Source organism: Diabrotica virgifera, chromosome 3 (genome assembly GCF_917563875.1).
Source record: "Diabrotica virgifera virgifera chromosome 3, PGI_DIABVI_V3a".
NCBI classification, from domain to species: Eukaryota; Metazoa; Arthropoda; class Insecta; order Coleoptera; family Chrysomelidae; genus Diabrotica; species Diabrotica virgifera.
Window position 1 is genome coordinate 200,657,467 of NC_065445.1, and position 19,661 is coordinate 200,677,127.

Genomic DNA, 19,661 nt, shown 5'->3' on the forward strand with positions numbered 1-19,661 from the left:
ATGTAACCGGGGCTATTTAACCTAGTATTTTTAAAAAAGTAAGAGGTTTAAAAGACTAATTTTGACGTTTTTAATAGCTGTTGGGATCAACTTTTAACTAGTTTTTATATGAACCTTATATCTTAAATTAACGGAGTTATTTACAAAAAAACAACATTTTTTGGAAAAATTTTTAAAAGATACATTTTGAAACATTTTTGGTGCATAAATTTTAATGCTATCAACTTGTTCGAGGACTTATTTGATAGATATTTCTATGAACTTTGACAAATGTTTAATAAGTTTATATTATAAAATGCACCATTTTCCTGGTATTTAAGCTTGAATACTTAGATTTGGGTACTCGACGAAAGAAATATACATTCAATTACCTATAACTCACTTTTAGTTAACATTGAAAGGTTTTTCTAGTAAGGAGTTTATTTTATTTTTTATTAGCCTCAATTTTGATAATAATAACTTTTTTGCAAAAACTTATAGTTTTTGAGTTATTTATGAAAAATCGGTTAAAAACATACATTTTTCTCACGAAAAATTAAAATCTTTGATCTTTAATAACTCAAAAAGATTTGATTTATTTTAATAAATTTATATAACAAAATTTGCTTATAATTTGTCCCTCTATCGAATTGTGGGGTTATTTTTAATAAAATAATTTTCACCACCGAGGAGGGGTGGCATCCACCCCCAGGGTAAAAGCGCAAGTTGGCACCATGTCACCTTTGTTCCTTGAGATATCCTCTTACCACTCACCAATTTTCATGCAAATCGATGGAGGTTCAACGAAATCGGAGGTAATAGCTCATATCCACTTTCAGTGACTGCACTAACTATATTTTCGACATTCTTGCACAAAACAAACCTTTATAAAACTATAGTACATAGTTCAGTTGATCACGGTTTTTACTGTTAATTTGAAGAACCTCTTGAAATGACATGAAATTTGTCAAACATATAGCTAACATGTCAAAGAAAAAAACTGATATTTTGCTGATGTGTGCTTTTTGCCCTGGGGGTGAGGTTCATCCCTTCTCAGGGGTTAAAAAATATACGTGCAAAATAAGTTAGGAATTGCATAAAATGACTAATTCTAAGTAACTTTTGTTCTAAAGATTTTTTCCACTAAGTCAATACTTTTCAAGTATCTTTTCCACAGTTGTTTCTTTTTTCATTTCTTCGACTCTTTCCTCTTCTTTGCCATTTATTCCTCTTGTGTTCCAGATACCTATTTCTATCGTTTCGTTATTTATTAGTTCACGCCCTTGCTGTTTTCCGTCAATCATGTTCCTTATTTGGTCGGAGTATCGTGCTGAAGATCTTTCCGACTATTTTGCCCTCTACGTTGCCTTCAACTCTCATTCGTTTCATGCCTTATCTTCTTCTAATTATATGTACAAAACATCTCAATCTCAGTATATTTTGGTTGATAGTTGTGGTGAGTCTAGTTTTTATGTTAAGTTTTTCTAGTATTAAATTATTTGTGCGATATGCGGTCCATGATATGTGCAACATTCTTCGGTAGACCCTCGTTTTAAATGCGCTTCAAATTTACTTCAAATCGGCTTTTTAGATGGTCTATGTTTCTGAAGCGTAAGTGGCGATAGGAAATATTAATGCTCGAGCAAGGAGTAATTTTGTGTTTTTTGTAATGTCTGTGTCCTTCCATATTTTTGTGAGTTTGACTGTTGCCGATCTGACCATGGCGATGCGTCGACGGATCTCGTCTTTGCATCCTCCACTGTTAGTGATGACGGAGCCTAGTTATACCAACATTATATCCACCTGGTGCAATTTTATAAAGTAGTACATTCTTTCACGGTTTTTGCTGTAAGTTTTAAAGAACCGCTTGGATTGACATGAAATTTGGCGTAGCCATAGATAACATGTCAAAGAAAAAAAAGTGATATGGTGCCAATGTGTGCTTTTGCCCTGGGGGTGAGTTTCACCCCACCTCGGGGGTGAAAAAATATATGTCCAAGGTAAGTCCCGAAATAGATAAACTGACTAATTCTAAGCAACTTTTGTTCCATAGAGCTTTTTCACCAAATCAATACTTTTCGAGTTATCTGCAAGTGAATATGTTCATTTTTCAACAAAATAACCACGTTTTTCTACAACCACTATACAAAATGCACTTTTCTGCACAGTTTTATGTTAGCAAACTTGATATTTACCCACAGTATAAGATATTTGACATTAGTGTGCAGAAAAGTGACGTTTCTGTGCCGCAAAGTGACGTTTCTGTGCCGCAAAGTTCTTTTCTGCACAGTTGACTACCTCATTCTGAGTAACGTTATATTCTGTTTACATCCGTGGTTAAACTTTAGACAAATTAATATATAACCTATAAGACAATTATTATATTTAACTATAGCATAGAAACTAAATTATGGATGTTACAACTGTTTTATTTTACAATTTTATTCTTATTAAACATTTTATAATTATCAAATAACCAATAACGATTTAGCAACATCTGCAAGAGACGTCGAATGAAGTAGGTTTTGTGTAAATCCGTGACTGCATAAATACAACGTCAATAATGTGTACCTAATAATTTTTTAAAATAGTTTAAATTTAAACAAATTAAGGCAGTGCATTAATTTTTTAACTGATTTCTGTGCAATTTATTTGGGTATAAGGAATTTAAATTTATTAGTATTAATTAAATACAGTTTAAAATTTATCACATAGGTACCTATTATAATTAATCTTCGTTTGGAAATTGTGATTTTTATTTTTAGGAAAAACTGTGCTTGTAGAAAAAGTATAGTGTGTAACACGTGCAGAAAGGTAATTTCTCACTCGTTTGAATTGCGGCACTCGCTTGCGCTCGTACCGCAACTTTTCAAACTCGTGAGAAATTAGTACCTTTCTGCACTTGTTGCACAATATACTATTTTAGACGATTTTTCGCAAATAACTCAAAACTTAAGCATTTTGTCGAAAAAAAAATATTCCTAGAACTATAGCCTATAAAAAAGTAAAAAAATTGTGTATATATTAGGTCTCTATACCTAGCAAAAGCAGAGTTATAGCTAATGAAAAATAGGTTCCAAAAGAATTCCAAATAGAATAATTCAATGTGAAATATCCAAATAATGAAGCATTCTTGGGGAAAACACATTAAAAATTTGTGTTTAAAAAAAGATTTATTTCTGTTTTTATAAAAAAATTTCTAGCATCAAATGTAAGCAAGTTACGCTCAAAATAAAGTTGGTCCCTTTTGTTTTGGCAAAAAAAAATCAGGAAGATCACCCCCCAATTAGCAATTTAAATGAAATTACATAATCGTTACTGCTTCACAAGTTACTTTACTTATGTTGTGTTTATATGATCTGTTAAATTTCATCGATTCAAAGTGCTTATTTTTTTAAAAATTTGGTTTGAAGTAAAACTTAAAAAAAATGCTTTTTTCAAAATAACTTAAAAAATGTTAGAGATACCAACAATTTTAAACAATAAAAAAGGCGGATTTACTTTTCTGAATACTTTGTATTTTTTTTTTGTTTTTCTGTAAGACAAAAATTGGTTAAGATTCGTTGTTTGTAAATTTGCATTCACTCGTGATAAGTGACTCGTTCAAGACTTTTTAACGACAGCTCTTTCAAAAATAAGAACTTTGAACGGATGAAACTTACAGATCATATTATTAATACAAACGTGAGTAAAAAACTTGTGAAGTGGTAACAATTAAGTTCATTTGAAATGCTAATTCGGGGGTGATTTTACCGATTTCTTACCAAAAAGAAAGGGAGCAACTTTATTTTCAGCGTAACTTGTTTACTTTTAATGCTAAATTTTTTTTTTTTAAATACAAAAACAAGCATTTTTTAAACACTTTAAAACAGTTAAAATGAGTTTTACCCAAAAAATGCTTTCTTTTTTGGTTATGGCAAGTTAAAATATTCGATTTGGAATTTGACGAATATGAACCTATTTTTCATTACCTATAACTCTGCTTCTACTAGGTATAGTGACCTAATATATACACCATGTTTTTCACTTTTTTACGTGGTATATTTTTAACAAGATTTTTTTTCGACCAAATACTTACTTTTTGAGTTATTTGCGAAAAACCGTCTGAAAACGTGGTTATTTTGTAGAAAAATTAACATATTCACTCGCAAATAACTCGAAAAGTATTAACTTGGTGAAAAAACTTTATAGAACAAAAGTTGCTTAGAATTAGTCATTTTATCCATTTCCGGACTCATTTCGAACATATATTTTTCACCTCCAAAAGGGGGTGAAACTCACCCCTAGAGCAAAAGCACACGTCAGCACAATATCACTTTTTTCTTTGACTTGTTAGCTATGTGTACGCCAAATTTCATGTCAATCCAAGCAGTTCTTTAAAATTTAGAGGTTTTGCAATATTTTACCTTTAAAGAACGTACTAGGTTCCAGAATGTTGGTAAAGGCCCTGCGCATTCCATAGTACAATTTTGTAATATTAAGCTAACGGTGTGGTTCCCAACCTTTTGAAATTTTTTCATATTCGCGACCCATCCCTCACCCATGATGATATAATGTACGCTAATCAGCTACTGTAAGAGCCACGCCACGACCCACCTGAAATCTGCCCGCGACCCACTAGTGGGTCTTGACCCACCTTTTGGGAAACACTGAGCTAACGTATTACGAGATTTAAGTGTTCATTTGCTCCATAGTTTTCGCAGCATATTTATCTTCTAATTTGACCCTACTGTGTTGTCAGTTTGTTATACAATATATAATAAAACTTTTTCCACCTACCTCTACCGAAAGTATACTTTTCCGGACCTGATTGTAGGGAGCAAAGTTGTACTTTTCCTCCCTAGGGAGGAAAAGTAAAAGTGACGTCATGGTATTTCATTCATGAAATATAACTTATTGACGCCCTGTACAATATCTATTTTCTATTACGTAAGTATCTATACATTTTAACGTTTATTTAAAAACACTTTGTATTTTGCAGAATGGTAAAAAACAGTAAATTGTTATTCTGATTTAACAATGTTTATATTAATAATTTGACTTATATTTGACAGTTGACAGTTATATTGTACCTACTTGTTAGTTTTAGTTCTAATAAATTTTGTTGGTTAGATACATAAATAAATTAAGTAAAAATAAAAAAATCACTTGTTATTTGAGGAAGGTGGAAAAACCATATTATGGTAAAACCATATTATGGTTTTTCCACCTTCCTCAAATAACAAGTGATTTTTTTATTTTTACTTAATTTATTTATGTATCTAACACGGGAGTAAAGTGCCTTTTCCTCCCTTGAATGATTACTGTAAGTAAACTTTATTCTCGGGAGGAAAAGTAGCACTTTTCTCCCTTGTTATACAAATAGCTATTGTTGGGTTTTACATGAACGCAAAAAATAAATTATATGCAACTCTCATAAAAGGTGTTTATTGTAGTCGACCTGTTGTCCGACTTGACCTGACAGTCCCATTGAAGAATTTCCAGTCATATCCAAGAAATACTTACTTTTGCATTTGTTTCATAAATAAACATTACATTTCCAACTTGAAAGTTCACATTAATGAAAACAGCTGTAATATATGCAAGAAAAATCTAGTTTTACTCGCTTACTTATATCCATCTGTTAAAATGTTTCAGGCTATATTCCCGATGAATCCAAAGATACGGATGAATTTTATATCTGCGTTACTGAAGAAGCCACCCAAACCGTCAAAGATATTATAGAAAAGATGAAAGAACAACAAGAAGAGAGACTGTATAATACACTTAATAAAACCGTTAGGGAGTGGTAAGGTGTTTATTTTATCGTACTTAGAAAAATATGTTAATAATGTCGTGGAATATGTGTACCTAAATATGTATACACTACTCTTCCTAAAAACTAAGTTTTATATAGTTGCAGTTCATAGTTAACGAGAATATTTAACTATTTCTAGTAATACATTAGATTATGTAACAGGGCTCTTCGTTTTATAGGTATGTATATTGTTTATCTTTATAATAGATTCAAAATACTAATAAAATTATTAAAATCAATAAAAAGAGTAAAAAATAGTAAAACAAAAATCAGAGGAATTATGAAAAATATAAAGAAACATGAGGACATGAATGAAAATATTTGTCCGAATAATTTATATACAGGGTGTTTCATTAAGAATTGACCATATAGTAACTGGAGAAACCTTAGCACAAGATACGAAGATTTAACCTAAAACGCTTAAATAAAATATTCCTCCTTACCGAGATACAAATATCTTGTCTTATTACAAATATTCTATGATTTTAGTCCATCGTTTTAACACCTTCCAATATTTTTTGTTCAAACTTGACAAACGGTTTACAAATATTAGGATACTTTAATTATTAGTGTTAAAAGATAGTTTTCCGCTGTTACGAGTACAAGAGGCTTGCTGTAGGGATATATACTTCATTTCTCCCTTTTACCCCCTCACAATCTACGCCACTGTCGTAATAATCATTTCAGCATGTTTTTGATTCTTCGTTACTTTTTATGTAAATATCATCCTTTTGACTCAATGAGTTAGAGTGAGTAGTTTTCAAGTTATTTGCGTTTAAAGGTAATGGATTCAATAAGATTATGTATTTTAAAATTTAAATCAAATTATTGTGTTTAAAATACCATAATCTTATTGAATCCATTATCTTTAAACGCAAATAACTTGAAAACTACTCACTCTATCACATTGAGACACAAGGATGATATTTACAAAAAAAAGTAACGAACAATAAAAAAAACGTGCTGAAATGATTATTACGACAGTGTCGTAGATTTTAAGAGGGAAAAGAGGGGGGAATGAAGTATATATCCCTACAGCACGCCTCTGGTAACAGCGAAAAACTATCTTTTAACACTAGTTAAAATATCCTAATATGTGTAAACCGTTTGTCAAGTTTGAACAAAAAATATTGTTGTTAAAACAATGGACTAAAATCATTTTAGAATATTGATAGTAAAACACTATATCTCGGTAAGGAGAAATATTTTATTTAAGTGTTTTAGGTTAAATTTTCCTATTTTGTGCTAAGGTTTCTTTCTCCAGTTACTATATGGACAATTCTTAATGAAACACCCTGTATAAATTGAGAGTGCGATAGATATATTTATGACTATTCAGAACCCAGAAACTAGGAAGAAAGGAAAACAATATCAAAATTCCTATTAATCATTTGGAGCATCATTTTTCTATTAGAAGTATTTGGAAAATGCATTATTAAAATGTTCAAATTATAAGGATTTTCTTAAAATTTTTGATTTAGTCTCAAGAGCTTAGTTTCCAAGGTTGATTGCATTGTCTAGGTCTTTTATATAGGAGTGCTTTTGGGGAATCATCCAGTAGCTTGCCGTCTGCCGCCTTAATATTTCATGGGTACAATGGGTACATGGGTATAATCGTACCTTAATATATCATGGGTTCAAGACATTATAAACATAGAATTCTTAAACAGAATAGGTTAAGCCGAAGGTGACTTGACGATGATAATAAAAAAAGATAAAACTTGAATATCTGGAGCATATAATGAGAGGTAGCAGACACTAGATACTGCAGTTAATACTGAACGAAAAGATCGAGGAAAAAAGAGGAAATGGTAGGAAAAAATATTTATGGTTCGGAAACCTTAATGGTCAATGGACTGCCTTATCAGCAGATGAATTGTTACATGCCGCGCAAATCGAGAACGATATCAACAAATTATCAAGAAAGCTACCCACGCCTAAAATCTGGGCACGGTACTCAAAGGAGAAAAAGCAACTGTTTCAAATGTACACAAAACGTAGATTGTTTATTTTTTGGACATTCATTGGAATGCCCTTTTCCTATTTTTCAAACTCCTCATAATATGTTCTCCTACTCGTATATTAAATAACTGTGGAAACAGTGTACATCCTTGCCTGAACTTTATTCTTGGTATAATTAATTTGAAAATGCGTCACGCACTTTTACTCATCCAACTCAGTTATAAGAGAAATCAAGGTGTTGCGGCACGCCTACTTTTTTCAATATCCGTCATAAGTATAATAATAATCTATAAAGCTGATGTCTAACGGGATGTTAAACTTTCTTGATATTTCAATCATGTGTTCAATATACAAAATGTATTCTCCTGTACTTCTATACATATATGTAGCTTTTTTTTACAGGCCTTTTAGGTCCAGAGCTTTGTTTTCTTTTCCATAGCTTTCCGTTATTTGTCAACTTCTTCCAGTCTGTTATTCCCTTTTCCTTTAGGTCTTCTACTACCGCCTCTCTCCATCGCTTTCGTAGTCTTCCTCTCTTTCTTTTATAATCTGGTACACTCCATGCTATTTTCTTGACCACCCTCTCATCGTGCATTCTTTCTATATGGCCCAGCCACTGCAATCTTCTTGATTCTATTACGCTATCTATTTGTGGTTCTTTGTAAATATTATAAACTTCCTCATTTGTCCTTCTTATATACCCTTCCTCTGTTCTCTTTCCTCCTAATATTCTTCTAAGTATTTTCCTTTTCCATCGTCTTACTGTTTCTTTTGTTGTTTGATTGAGTATCCATGTCTCACATCCATATGTCGCTGTTGGTCTTATTATAGTCTTGTAAATCCCGAATTTCGTATTCCATGACAGCTGTTTTGATCTTAGTAAATAATTCATGGCTCCCGCAGATCGACTGGCTTTACTTAATCTGGGATCAATTTCTTTAATTTCTTCACACTTGTTTGTTATCCTTGCTCCTAGATATACAAATTCGTCTATTTCCTTTAACTTAAACTCTCCTAATTGTGTGCTTACATTAGAGATGCATCAAGTCAAACCAGTTTGATTTTATTCAACAAACTTGACTTGACTTGAAAATCAAACTTTTTTTGTAAAAAAGTGATTTCGATATCTTTAGGTTTGACTTGAAATCAAACTTCTTCAAACAGTTTGAAGTTTGAATGTTATATTGGCAACGTCTTTATTTCCAATTCTAATTGAGAGCGTACGGATTTTGTTGTGACTTATTTGGATAGGTCTGAATCTGTATTCTGCTACTCCGCAAATTAGTTTGTAGTTCATATTTAAAGGTCCATTTTTGGCTTGTTTATTACGTTCGTTTTGAAGTGTGTGGCTTTGGGAGATAATATCTGAATGTGGATATTTTTCGGTTCAGAATAAGTAGGTACCAGAACAAATTGAGTCTGATATTGAAGGTATTCCCACTGCAAAAATTAAGAGAAACAATCTGTAGTCGAAGTCGAACAATCTGTAATTAAGAAAAATAAATATACTGATTTATTTGATGTTGCGGCAGGTGATTTCAAAACAATGAAAATTGCATACATACTTCTATTGTGCAAAAATAAAGAACAGCGTTATAAAATCACAAACAGTGAACTAATTCTTTAAAAGGACAGCGTTATGCATAACTCGACCAAGCGCCATTTCTTTAAAATCGAGATAACAGCGGATTCTGGTGACACATAACTAAAACTATCTTGGAAAAATCCCTGTTATTGTCACGTTAACGGTTACTAAGAAAAACAAAAATAAACCAAGCGACATTCTGTCTATTAAGGGTTTTTAGTTTTGCATAACAAGACAATTCATAACAAGATATTCATAATAAGATATTCATAACTGCCATTCTTAACTGCCATTCATAACTGCCATATATCCATAACTGCCATTCATAACAGTTTCGCAATTGTAGACTAAGCGCCGACTTTGGTCTGTTTATGCTAAACTAAGCGTTTGGCCAGAATAACAGTTTTGTCCCCATTAATGTACACATTAATTTTGAAGTTTCCGTCAAAAAATGATGGAACTTTTTTAAAGTGAAAATGTTGTGTTTATATATAATTAAATTGAAAAATACAAATAATCTATACAAAATCTTTATATTATGTCTAACGTGCTATGTACTAAGAATATAGTATAAGTCATAAAATGGACCTTTCGAGATTCTTCTATATTTTGAATTTTGAATGTTTAATTAGTAAAAGTGAAAGTATTAATCAATAGCCTGTTTCTCATGTATAAATATTGATTTTATTCCAACAGTACAACTTTTAATTTCAAAAGTCTGCTTTGTAAGGTACAGGTCAACTTATACTGTTAGTACCTTCTGCTTTCACTTACGCAGCTTGACTTATACTTTTAGTACACACCACATGTTATGAGATTCTGGGGCGTTTGTATTGAAAAAATGTAGATAATCCAAATTTGACCATAAAATTTCAAGGAATTAACATGCTTAAAAAGGGGTTGGTACGAAAACAGATTTTTGAGGTTCTTTGTTTTCTTCCATTTTAACTTTCCTAAACCTTTCTTTATGACTTTCGTTCTGTCGTTGAAGACGGTGCCGGTGTTTATTGTTATCGGTTATAAAAGCAGAAAATTATAAAAATAGCCTAGATCCCATTTAAACCAAAAACTGTTCATTTAGTATTTTTTTATTTAATTTTGTTGTGCGTGCTAAAAAATATTTTACTGTGAAAGTGTTAGTGTTCTATTGTACATGATTTTTAAAAATGAGTAGAGGGAAACAAATACTAAAATTATTGGAACTAAAGGATGATTTATATGGCACTTAATGTATTATTAAATTTCTTATCTTAATTGGCAACTGACATGTCTATGTCAACAAAAAAGTATATAAAAAAATAAAAAAAAATAAACTACAGGATCCTTTGTAAAAGGTATATTTAAAAGACCCTAATAATGGTTACATCACAAGACAAAACGTTTTCGGATTAACAAGTAATCCATCATCAGTGTTAAGCCAATAACATGCATGCGTGAGCCACCAAAAAGTTATGGGTAAAACCCTTTAAAAGATATAGTTGACACTCAATTTTCAATATGTGAGGTTCAGCCCTCTCATATCACATTCACGTGGGTTAGAGTCCTGTGTTGTCCTGGGTAATGTCCAGGAATATTTGCAACATCTAACTATTTTAAACATAATATATGTAGTATAATAAACTCTTCAAAGTCGTACGCCTTTTTAAAATCTATGAATAATACTATTGCCGAGATTTAGTATTCATTACAGCTGGTCAGTACCTCTTTCATTATGAATATCTGATCGGTTGTTCCTCTGCCTTTCCTAAATCCTGCTTGATATTCTCCTATGTGTGGTTCAACTAGTACCTCCAAATCAAGCTGGAAGTACTCCTGTATTACCTCTACCTTTTGCAAATCTGCCTGCTCTATTTTATTATTTTTCTTTTTTTTTAGAAAACTTGTCAGATATCATAAACATAGTATTTTTCACTTTTAATGAGAATTAACCAAAATTTCAGTTTAAAAAGCATTTATTTTGACTAAAATTGTGGTTAAACCCATTAAGGAATTAAATAATATTATATTTATACAAGAAAATGGCTTCAGATCACCGGATCACCCTAAAAGATACCTTTGAAATCTCTTTAAAAACCCATGTTTAATGTATCCCTTAATTCATTTTTTAGGTTACCAATGGGAACAGAAGAAGAAGTCGATGAGAATTTAATAAAAAATAATCGGCCATTGATCGAAGTCGAGATAGAATCCCAATATCCAATTTTTTCCCAAAAAGCTGAATTCGAAATTGTCAGAGCTGAAAAAAGAAGAGACGGCTATGTAGAATTGAAATGGACGTCTGATGAAAGAATTATTAATGTAAGTAACTCTATCTTACTTAACAATAGCACATTAATAGGGTTTTTCATCGATTGTCATTTGTTTCAAGCTTCTGTCATGTGTCACATACTATTAATGTATCTACCAATAACCTGTATATATAAATAACGTATGACGTAGATATATTAAGATTATGTGACACATGACAAAAGCTCGAAACAAATGACTGTGAATGAAAAGCCCTATTGTATCATTTTTATATAGGGCTTTTCATTTACAGTCATTTGTTTCGAGCTTCTGTCATATGTCGTATAATCCGTGTATATTAATATTATAATAAATATGATATAATACCTAAACAAATGACAATCGATGAAAAGCCCTATATCAGATAACCCTTTATTCCTATCACATTGCAAATTCGAATTTTATATTATTTTAGTATTTAGTATTGTATTGAAATTCTGACATATTATATTCTGAATGATATTCGATCTATGTCTTTCAGATTTTTATTAAACACTAAATTTCTGATTCCCATAGTGAACTTTTAATAAACATGTCATTATAGTCCGTTCACTAGGCTCGGGAATATTTTCACAGATATACAGGCACAGTTTCGGAAATAAACAGATTCATTTTCTAAAACATATATATATATATATATATATATATATATATATATATATTTATGCACAGATATCAAAGTGAGGTCCTGACATTACGCGCACTTAGTGAGGACCGGTAGAAAACGTAGACATAATCGTTTCATCTCTTCATAGTGACCTTGACAAGTAAATAGCAATTAAAAAATGACCAGTATACACAAAAAAAATTACGTGTATTTGTCCCGTATTGTTCAAGTATATTGCCACCCAAGTGAGGCCATTATACCCAGCTATTAAAGCGAGACTGTATATAATTTTTTGTTATGCGCACAAAGTGAGGACAACTTTACGTGTATATTTTCTTACAGCTCATCAAGTGAGGACCATACAGTGTTGTCGGTAAATATGAGATTAGTCGTTTCTACCGACGTTTCCTGTTTCAGTCACTTGTAGTTATAAGAAGGATGTGGACGATTTGTTCTTGCTCGTACTGTTTGTTAATTTTATTTACAGGCAAAACACTTATTTGATTTCAGCTCCACTAAACTAACAAAAATAAAACTAACAAAATAAAGATAAACAAATTAATAACTTTAATACCTACAGGGTGTTTGGTAAAGAATGGGCCATAGCTTTACCTTAGATTCCTGTGAGCTCTAAATAGGTCGATTTAAGCTAACTTACCTTAGTAGAAAAGCTGATATTAACCTAAATACAAGTTGTCAAAGTTAAACTTTTATTTTATTTATTTTTGAATATTTCCTGACAGGCATGGGACAACAACACGAAATTTGGTAAGTGGTGCTCTTATTGTATAATCTACTAAATTATGTGAAACAAACGTTTCTGGCTACTACCAGAGGCGTACGACAGAGAACATGGATGGTTGACCCTTCCCAAATTCTACGCCACTGGCGGAATTGCTATTTTAGTGCAATTCTTTGATTCTCCAACACTTTTTATGTAAAAAACATACTCTTCATTCGTAACGACAAAGCCATTAGTTTTCGAGATATTTAACGACAAAATAAGGGTGCCTTTTCATTTTTAAGTTCAAATATCTCGAAAACTCATGACTTTATCGTTACGAATGAAGAGTATATTATTTGCATATAAAGTATTAGAGAATCTAAAAATTATGCTAAAATAGCAGTTTTTTCAGTGGCGTAGAATGTCAACCATTCACTTTCCCCTGTCGTAGGCCTCTGGTATTAACCACAAACGATTACTTAACATAATTTAGTAGGGTGTACAGTACCTACACTTTCTGTCAAGTACCATAAGGACATGTCAAATAGTTTTTAAAGTTCTTAAAGTTTTAAATAAAGAATAAATTATTTAAAAAAATACTTTAAAATAATTTGACATCCATGTGATACTTGGCAGAAAGTGTAGGCACTGTACACCCTACTAAATTATGTTGAATAATCGTTTCTGGCTAATACCAGAGGCGTACGACAGGGGAAAGTGAATGGTTGACCCTTCCCAAATTCTACGCCACTGATGAAACTGCTATTTTAGCATAATTTTTAGATTCTGCAATACTTTCTCTGCAAATAATATACTTTTCATTCGTAACGGTAAAGTCATGAGTTTTCGAGATATTTGAAGTTAAAAATGAAAAGGCACACTTATTTTGGTTAATGTTTTATGCTCCTTCGTTTTACCTTCAAATATCTCAAAAACTAATGGATTTGTATAATAAAGTATTGGAGAATCAAAAAATTGCACTAAAATATCAATTCCGCGAGTGGCGTAGAATTTGGGAAGGGTCAACCATTCACGTTCTGCCGTCGGACACCTCTGGTAGTAGCCAGAAACGTTCTTTTAAACATAATTTAGTAGATTGTACAATACCAGCACCATATACCAAATTTCGTGTTGTTGTCCCATACCTGTCAGGAAATATTCAAAAATAAATAAAATATAAAAGTTTAACTTTGACTTTCGGTGATTAACAACTTTTTTACCAAGGTAAGTTAGCCTAAATCGACCTATTCTAAGCTCAGGAATCTGAGGTTAAGTTATGGCCCATTCTTTACCAAACACCCTGTATATTCAATTAGATATAGATATGCACTAGTTTGATGTTAAATGTATAGTTATAAACCGCATTGTAATAGTGGTAGGGGAGCCCAAGCAGGGATTTTTGCAGTTACTCGAACGGGTCGAGCGAAACTTGGTACCCTGCAGATGTACCTCTACCGCATATTGGCTGTTAACACAGGGATGTTCGTTAAGAAGGATGTTCCGAAAAAATAAATCTATCCTTAAAAATACTCGAAATGTCAGATTAAGATAAGGTAAGTTCAGTACAAGCAAAAGAGTGTATATTTCAAAAATCTGACGATTTGAGCGGGGCGTAAGGAAATGGATGAGTCAAAAACTTTCACAAAAAAAGCGAATATTTCGCGAAGTGAACATCAGATCGAAAAACTAAAGAATACGTCTTCACTATTTTTCAAAAATCTATCAAATTAACATGACCCCCCCACGGAAAGGGGTGGGGGGTAAATTTAAAATTTTAAATACAAACCCCGCGATATTTCGCAAAATGAACATCAGATCGAAAAACTGCAAAATACACTTTCAAAGTTTTATTGAAAAATCTATCGGATGGTATCAAACACGACCCCCAACGGAGGTGAGGTGGGGGGTTACTCTAAAATCTTAAATGGGACCCCCAAATTTGTATTGCAGATTTGGATTCTTTGCGTAAAAATAAGCAACTTTTATTCGAGACATTTTTTCGAATTATGGATAGATGGCGCTATAATCGGAAAAAACGATTACCTATTGCAAATGGAAAAGTAAATTAAAAAATGGAAACTAAGGTGGAAAATTTTTTTTTGGTTTTAGGACCTAATAGTCACAACCCAATTAGTCCTCATAACGCTCGAGTGACTGCAAATTTAGCATACTTTGCTCCCCCCCTATAGATTGCAACATTGTCTATAGACATGAATGCAGTAACAATAAATAAATAAATCGGAGATCCACACCCCGGATTTGAACTCGAAACCTCTGGTTTACGAATCCGAGGTCTACTCACTAGGTTATCGCTCTTATACAACAATGTTTCCTGTAACGTGGTTATATACTATTAACAGTAACTTCTTATAATACATAGACTCAAGTTTCTGAATATTTTTAATTGGCTTATTACACTAATCTAGTATGTATTTAGACCACAAACTTCAATAATATCATATTTAAAATATATTTTAGACAATAAAATGTAGTTTACTGTAAACTTATGCGATATAAATTTTGACAATGTCAAGTAATTTTATTTAGGTAGGTACCTAATAAACGTCAAAATCCTAGCTACCTATTGGCAGGGGAGCCCAAGCGGGCAGCGGAGATTTTTGCAGTAACTTGAGCGCGTCAGATTATCACATGGGGAGATACCTGGTACCCTGTAGATGTATCTCTACCACACATTGGCTCTAAACACAGCGGTGTTCGTTAAGGGGGGCCGAAAAAAAATGTATCCTTAGAAAAACTCGAAATCATCAGATTACGATAAGGTAAGTTAACTACATGCAAAACAGTTTATATTTCAAAAATCTGACGATTTGGGCGCGGCGTAAGGAAATGGGTGAGTCACAAAGTTTCACAAGAAAAAAGCGAATATTTCGCTTGAATATTTGTCATAAATCTATCTAATGATACCAAACACGACTCCCCACGGAGAGGGGTGGGGGTAAAATTTAAATTTTTAATACGAAAAAGCTTAAAAATACACTTATTCAATATGTTTGAAAAATCTATAGAATGGCACCAAACACGACCCCAACGGAGATTGGGTTGGAGGGTTACTTAAAATTTTAAATAGGAGCCCCCATTTTTTATTGCAGATTCGGATTCCTTACGTACAATAAGTAACTTTTATTTGAAACAATAATTCTCCACTAAAACGGAAAACTACTTAATTTTTTTTGGTTTTAGAACCTACTCTTCACAACCCAATAGGTCCCCTAAGCGCTCGAGTGACTGCACATTTAGCATTCTTTCCTCCACTACTATATTATATGTAGTTTCATTTTTTAACTAGTGAAAAAAAGTAATACAATAAACTCGCTCTTAACGGACACCTCTCTTCGCCGGACAACTCCTCTGTACGGACGATTTTTAAAACAAAAATCATTCGACAATATGCGAACCTGTACTTTTTAACTCCTTTCAACGGACACTCTCAACAACGGACGCGGACAATAAATAATGGTACAAATGCGGACAGTAAAAAAATTTTTATCCAAATATTTTACATTATATTATGTTATAGAACTATGTACCTAGATTTACTATTTCAAATCAATACAGATGTCCATGATGAGTGATATTTGATATTACAAATGTTTAGGTTATCGGCACCAAGTAATAAAAGTTTGATGTTTCCGCTTCACATTAACAAACTGTACTGTATTAAGCAAAGCAAGTGAAATAATAAATATTACTAATGTCCTGTGTCAGCCGATGAAAAGAATGCCGATATGTACCAGGAACATTAAATTTTATAATAACGTTGTGTTTTGTCTAGAATACAATTTTAACGGAAATAGCAGATGAAGCATATTCAAAAATTCAAGTTAATTTTTGTTATTTTCCGATTAAGTTTCGCAATAGATTTTATCTGAACATCGAGCTATATAAAATTAAAGTAACTGAAATAATTTTAGTTTTAAAGGTTTTGCAACGTAAATAACATGGCGTCCACCAAAACCACCCTTTCTTTTAACTTGGTAAATAGACTGATATCTGTCAAAATCTTCACGGGTTTTCGGATTAACGCCGAAATCATTCTACCGAGAATAAATTTTGTTAGAAACCTGGTTATAGGGGAAATAAAGAATCTTATTATTATTATAAATATATCTGATTTAGTGCCTATTTTATTGCTAAATATGCCTAATTTAAAGCATCCCTCACACAATACCGATCTCACTCCCCTGGATTCACAAAAATTGAAAATATGTAATTTAGTTTTAAGAGCAATACACACATGCGTCTTTCGTTGTTAATTTCTTGAAATACATAGTTGCTGTGTCTTTTATGAATGCACCTCCTTCCAAACCTATTGTAGCTTAAGTATAAAGCTAAAATATTTTTTGTTTTATTTTGGAAAAGAGTGAAGCAGTAAATTGAATTATTTTCCTTTTATGGACTGCAACGATGAGTAATAAAGACCATATTATGTATTATTTTATTTGGGAAAAGTTCACAATTTAAATTTAAATAAATAAGGAATAAATTAAATTAATTTGACGTTTCAACTTCCATTTCACTTGTTTAATATTGCAACGATTTTTTTTATTCGGGGAAAATGCCAAATGTTTTATTTTTCCAGCAATGTTTATTAAGCAAGTAGTTAGCAGCAGATACTTCAAATTCTAAACTGAATGCAGTACAGAGTACAGTTCTTTAAATTATTTATTAAATTATGCAAGAGATTAATTAATTGCAGATATGCGTCGTTCGGTTGTGTGTCTCGAGATGGAGAATTGCGAAACAACTTTATGCAATGCATTATTTGGATCCAAAAGTATGTATTTACTTACATCTTTCAAGTTTTTTTAATCAACTCTACTCTCCACACTCCGGACGGGTGATTTTTACGAACAATATTCCAGGAAATAAACAAAACTGGCGTCAAAATTGAATGTAGTTTATTTAAATTTGATTTTAGAGAAGCAAGTTTATTTGGAATTTGGTGGACAGAGGTGTAACCAGGATGATCCTCGGGGGGGGGGGGGGTTACAACTACTTGATGGTCTCTGGGGGGTATGGAATAGTAATTGTGTTAAGCGTATACAGCTCAAAGTACATCCAAATGGGGGGTTATTATAACCCCAAACCCCCCCTGGTTACGCCTATGTTGGTGGATACTGACTTTTAGAAAACTGAGGAAGATTGATTTCATAATATCGACGTAAATTGCTAACTTTATAATTTTGTACCATAGAATTACAAATAACATAATGATTTTCCGTTATTGTCAATAAACATGAAATTCTTTTCCCACTCATTATTAGAATTTGTATTTCCTTGCTCGTATTTCCTTTTGTAATTCTGATCTCTGTCGTCTTATTTTTAAGAAAACTGAAAATAAATTAAGTAAAAAATTTAGAAATTACAAAGTGTCATATTTCCTTATACAAGAAAAAAATAGTAAAATATATAACTTCTTCATCCATTTGCCTATTCGTCAAATAGTTCATCGATTAAAATTTATTTGAACTATTTAGAATGGGAAATAAGCCACAATATTATTAAAAAATGATTTTTATTAACGTTTCGACGCCCAAATCGGGTGCCGTTGTCAAAATACAAAATACTGTATAGTATTTTGTATTTTGACAACGGCACCCGATTTGGGCGTCGAAACGTTAATAAAAATCATTTTTTAATAATATTGTGGCTTATTTCCCATTCTAAATAGTTAAAATTGTAAAAATGCCACAAGAAAATAGCTTCAGGACAACATTAAAAAATTTATTTGATAAAAATTAATGAAACATAAAATATGAAACAAATCATTTATAGCTTTCCAAAGTTGCCAAAAATTCAAGATTACAATATCATTGTTTTTTAAACAATGTTATTTCTAACAAGTGTGATAAATCAATCTATACTGATAAGTGACTTTCATTCATACCGCGCCGCCCACTGTTTATTGCAGTTTTTGATGACTGAGGCAGTTCGTTCGAGACGAAAAAATGTATCTTACTACACACAACCTTGGCTTGATTCGTATTTCTTGTCAGCAATTTTAAACACATTTTCTACGCAATATCTAATATTTTTTTAAAATAATATAAATATAGCACAAAACTGAAAAGGAACTTGATAGTACATAAATATATATCGAGAGGCACAAAGAATCCTAAGAGCCGCTTTAAAGAACCTAAGTAAAATGTCAAATTAATATGCAGAATCCAAGTTTTATACGATTTATGCATCTGCTTTTGCAAATAAAAGTTTACCCGTGTAATCTGCATCTATCTAAGTTCCAAAGAGCTCTCAAGAAAACTAAATACATAATACTAAAGTAAAAATTGGTAATTATAATTTATGATGACATTCTACTACGCTTTTTAAAATCTATTATTTCGTTGTATTTGACGTTCAGCTCATACATGCTTCGGTAATACAGAGTGAAATTGCAAAATACGGAACTAAACTTACGTCAAAAATAATGATGCTCAAAAAGCTTAAACAAATATCTAACAATGTCAACTATGATAATAATATATAGGTACTGGATGTTATTATATTTTAGAAGACAAATTCTCATAAAAGCAGCAGATACCTATTCCAGAACTATCTCCAACGATGAAAATAAGGTGAAGAAATATCTAACTGGATTTATTTGTTATACTATGATAAAGTAAAATGTTCTTTATGTAAAGAAGTGTGTACATATTTGTATCAGGTGAGGATGGGGTAGTTTTTAAAGGTTGGTCAATTT

At 31.8% G+C, this 19,661-nt stretch overlaps 1 protein-coding gene across 1 annotated transcript in view; it reads left to right on the forward strand.

The window, feature by feature from the left end:
* The window catches only part of LOC126882676 (dynein axonemal intermediate chain 3), a 302,917-nt gene that overhangs the window by 12,627 nt on the left and 270,629 nt on the right, over window positions 1-19,661 (forward strand). Inside the window, exons 3-4 of the mRNA XM_050647651.1 lie at window positions 5,617-5,767; window positions 11,432-11,621. Of these exons, the coding sequence (XP_050503608.1) occupies window positions 5,617-5,767; window positions 11,432-11,621 (341 nt within the window). The remainder of the gene's footprint in view (window positions 1-5,616; window positions 5,768-11,431; window positions 11,622-19,661) is intronic.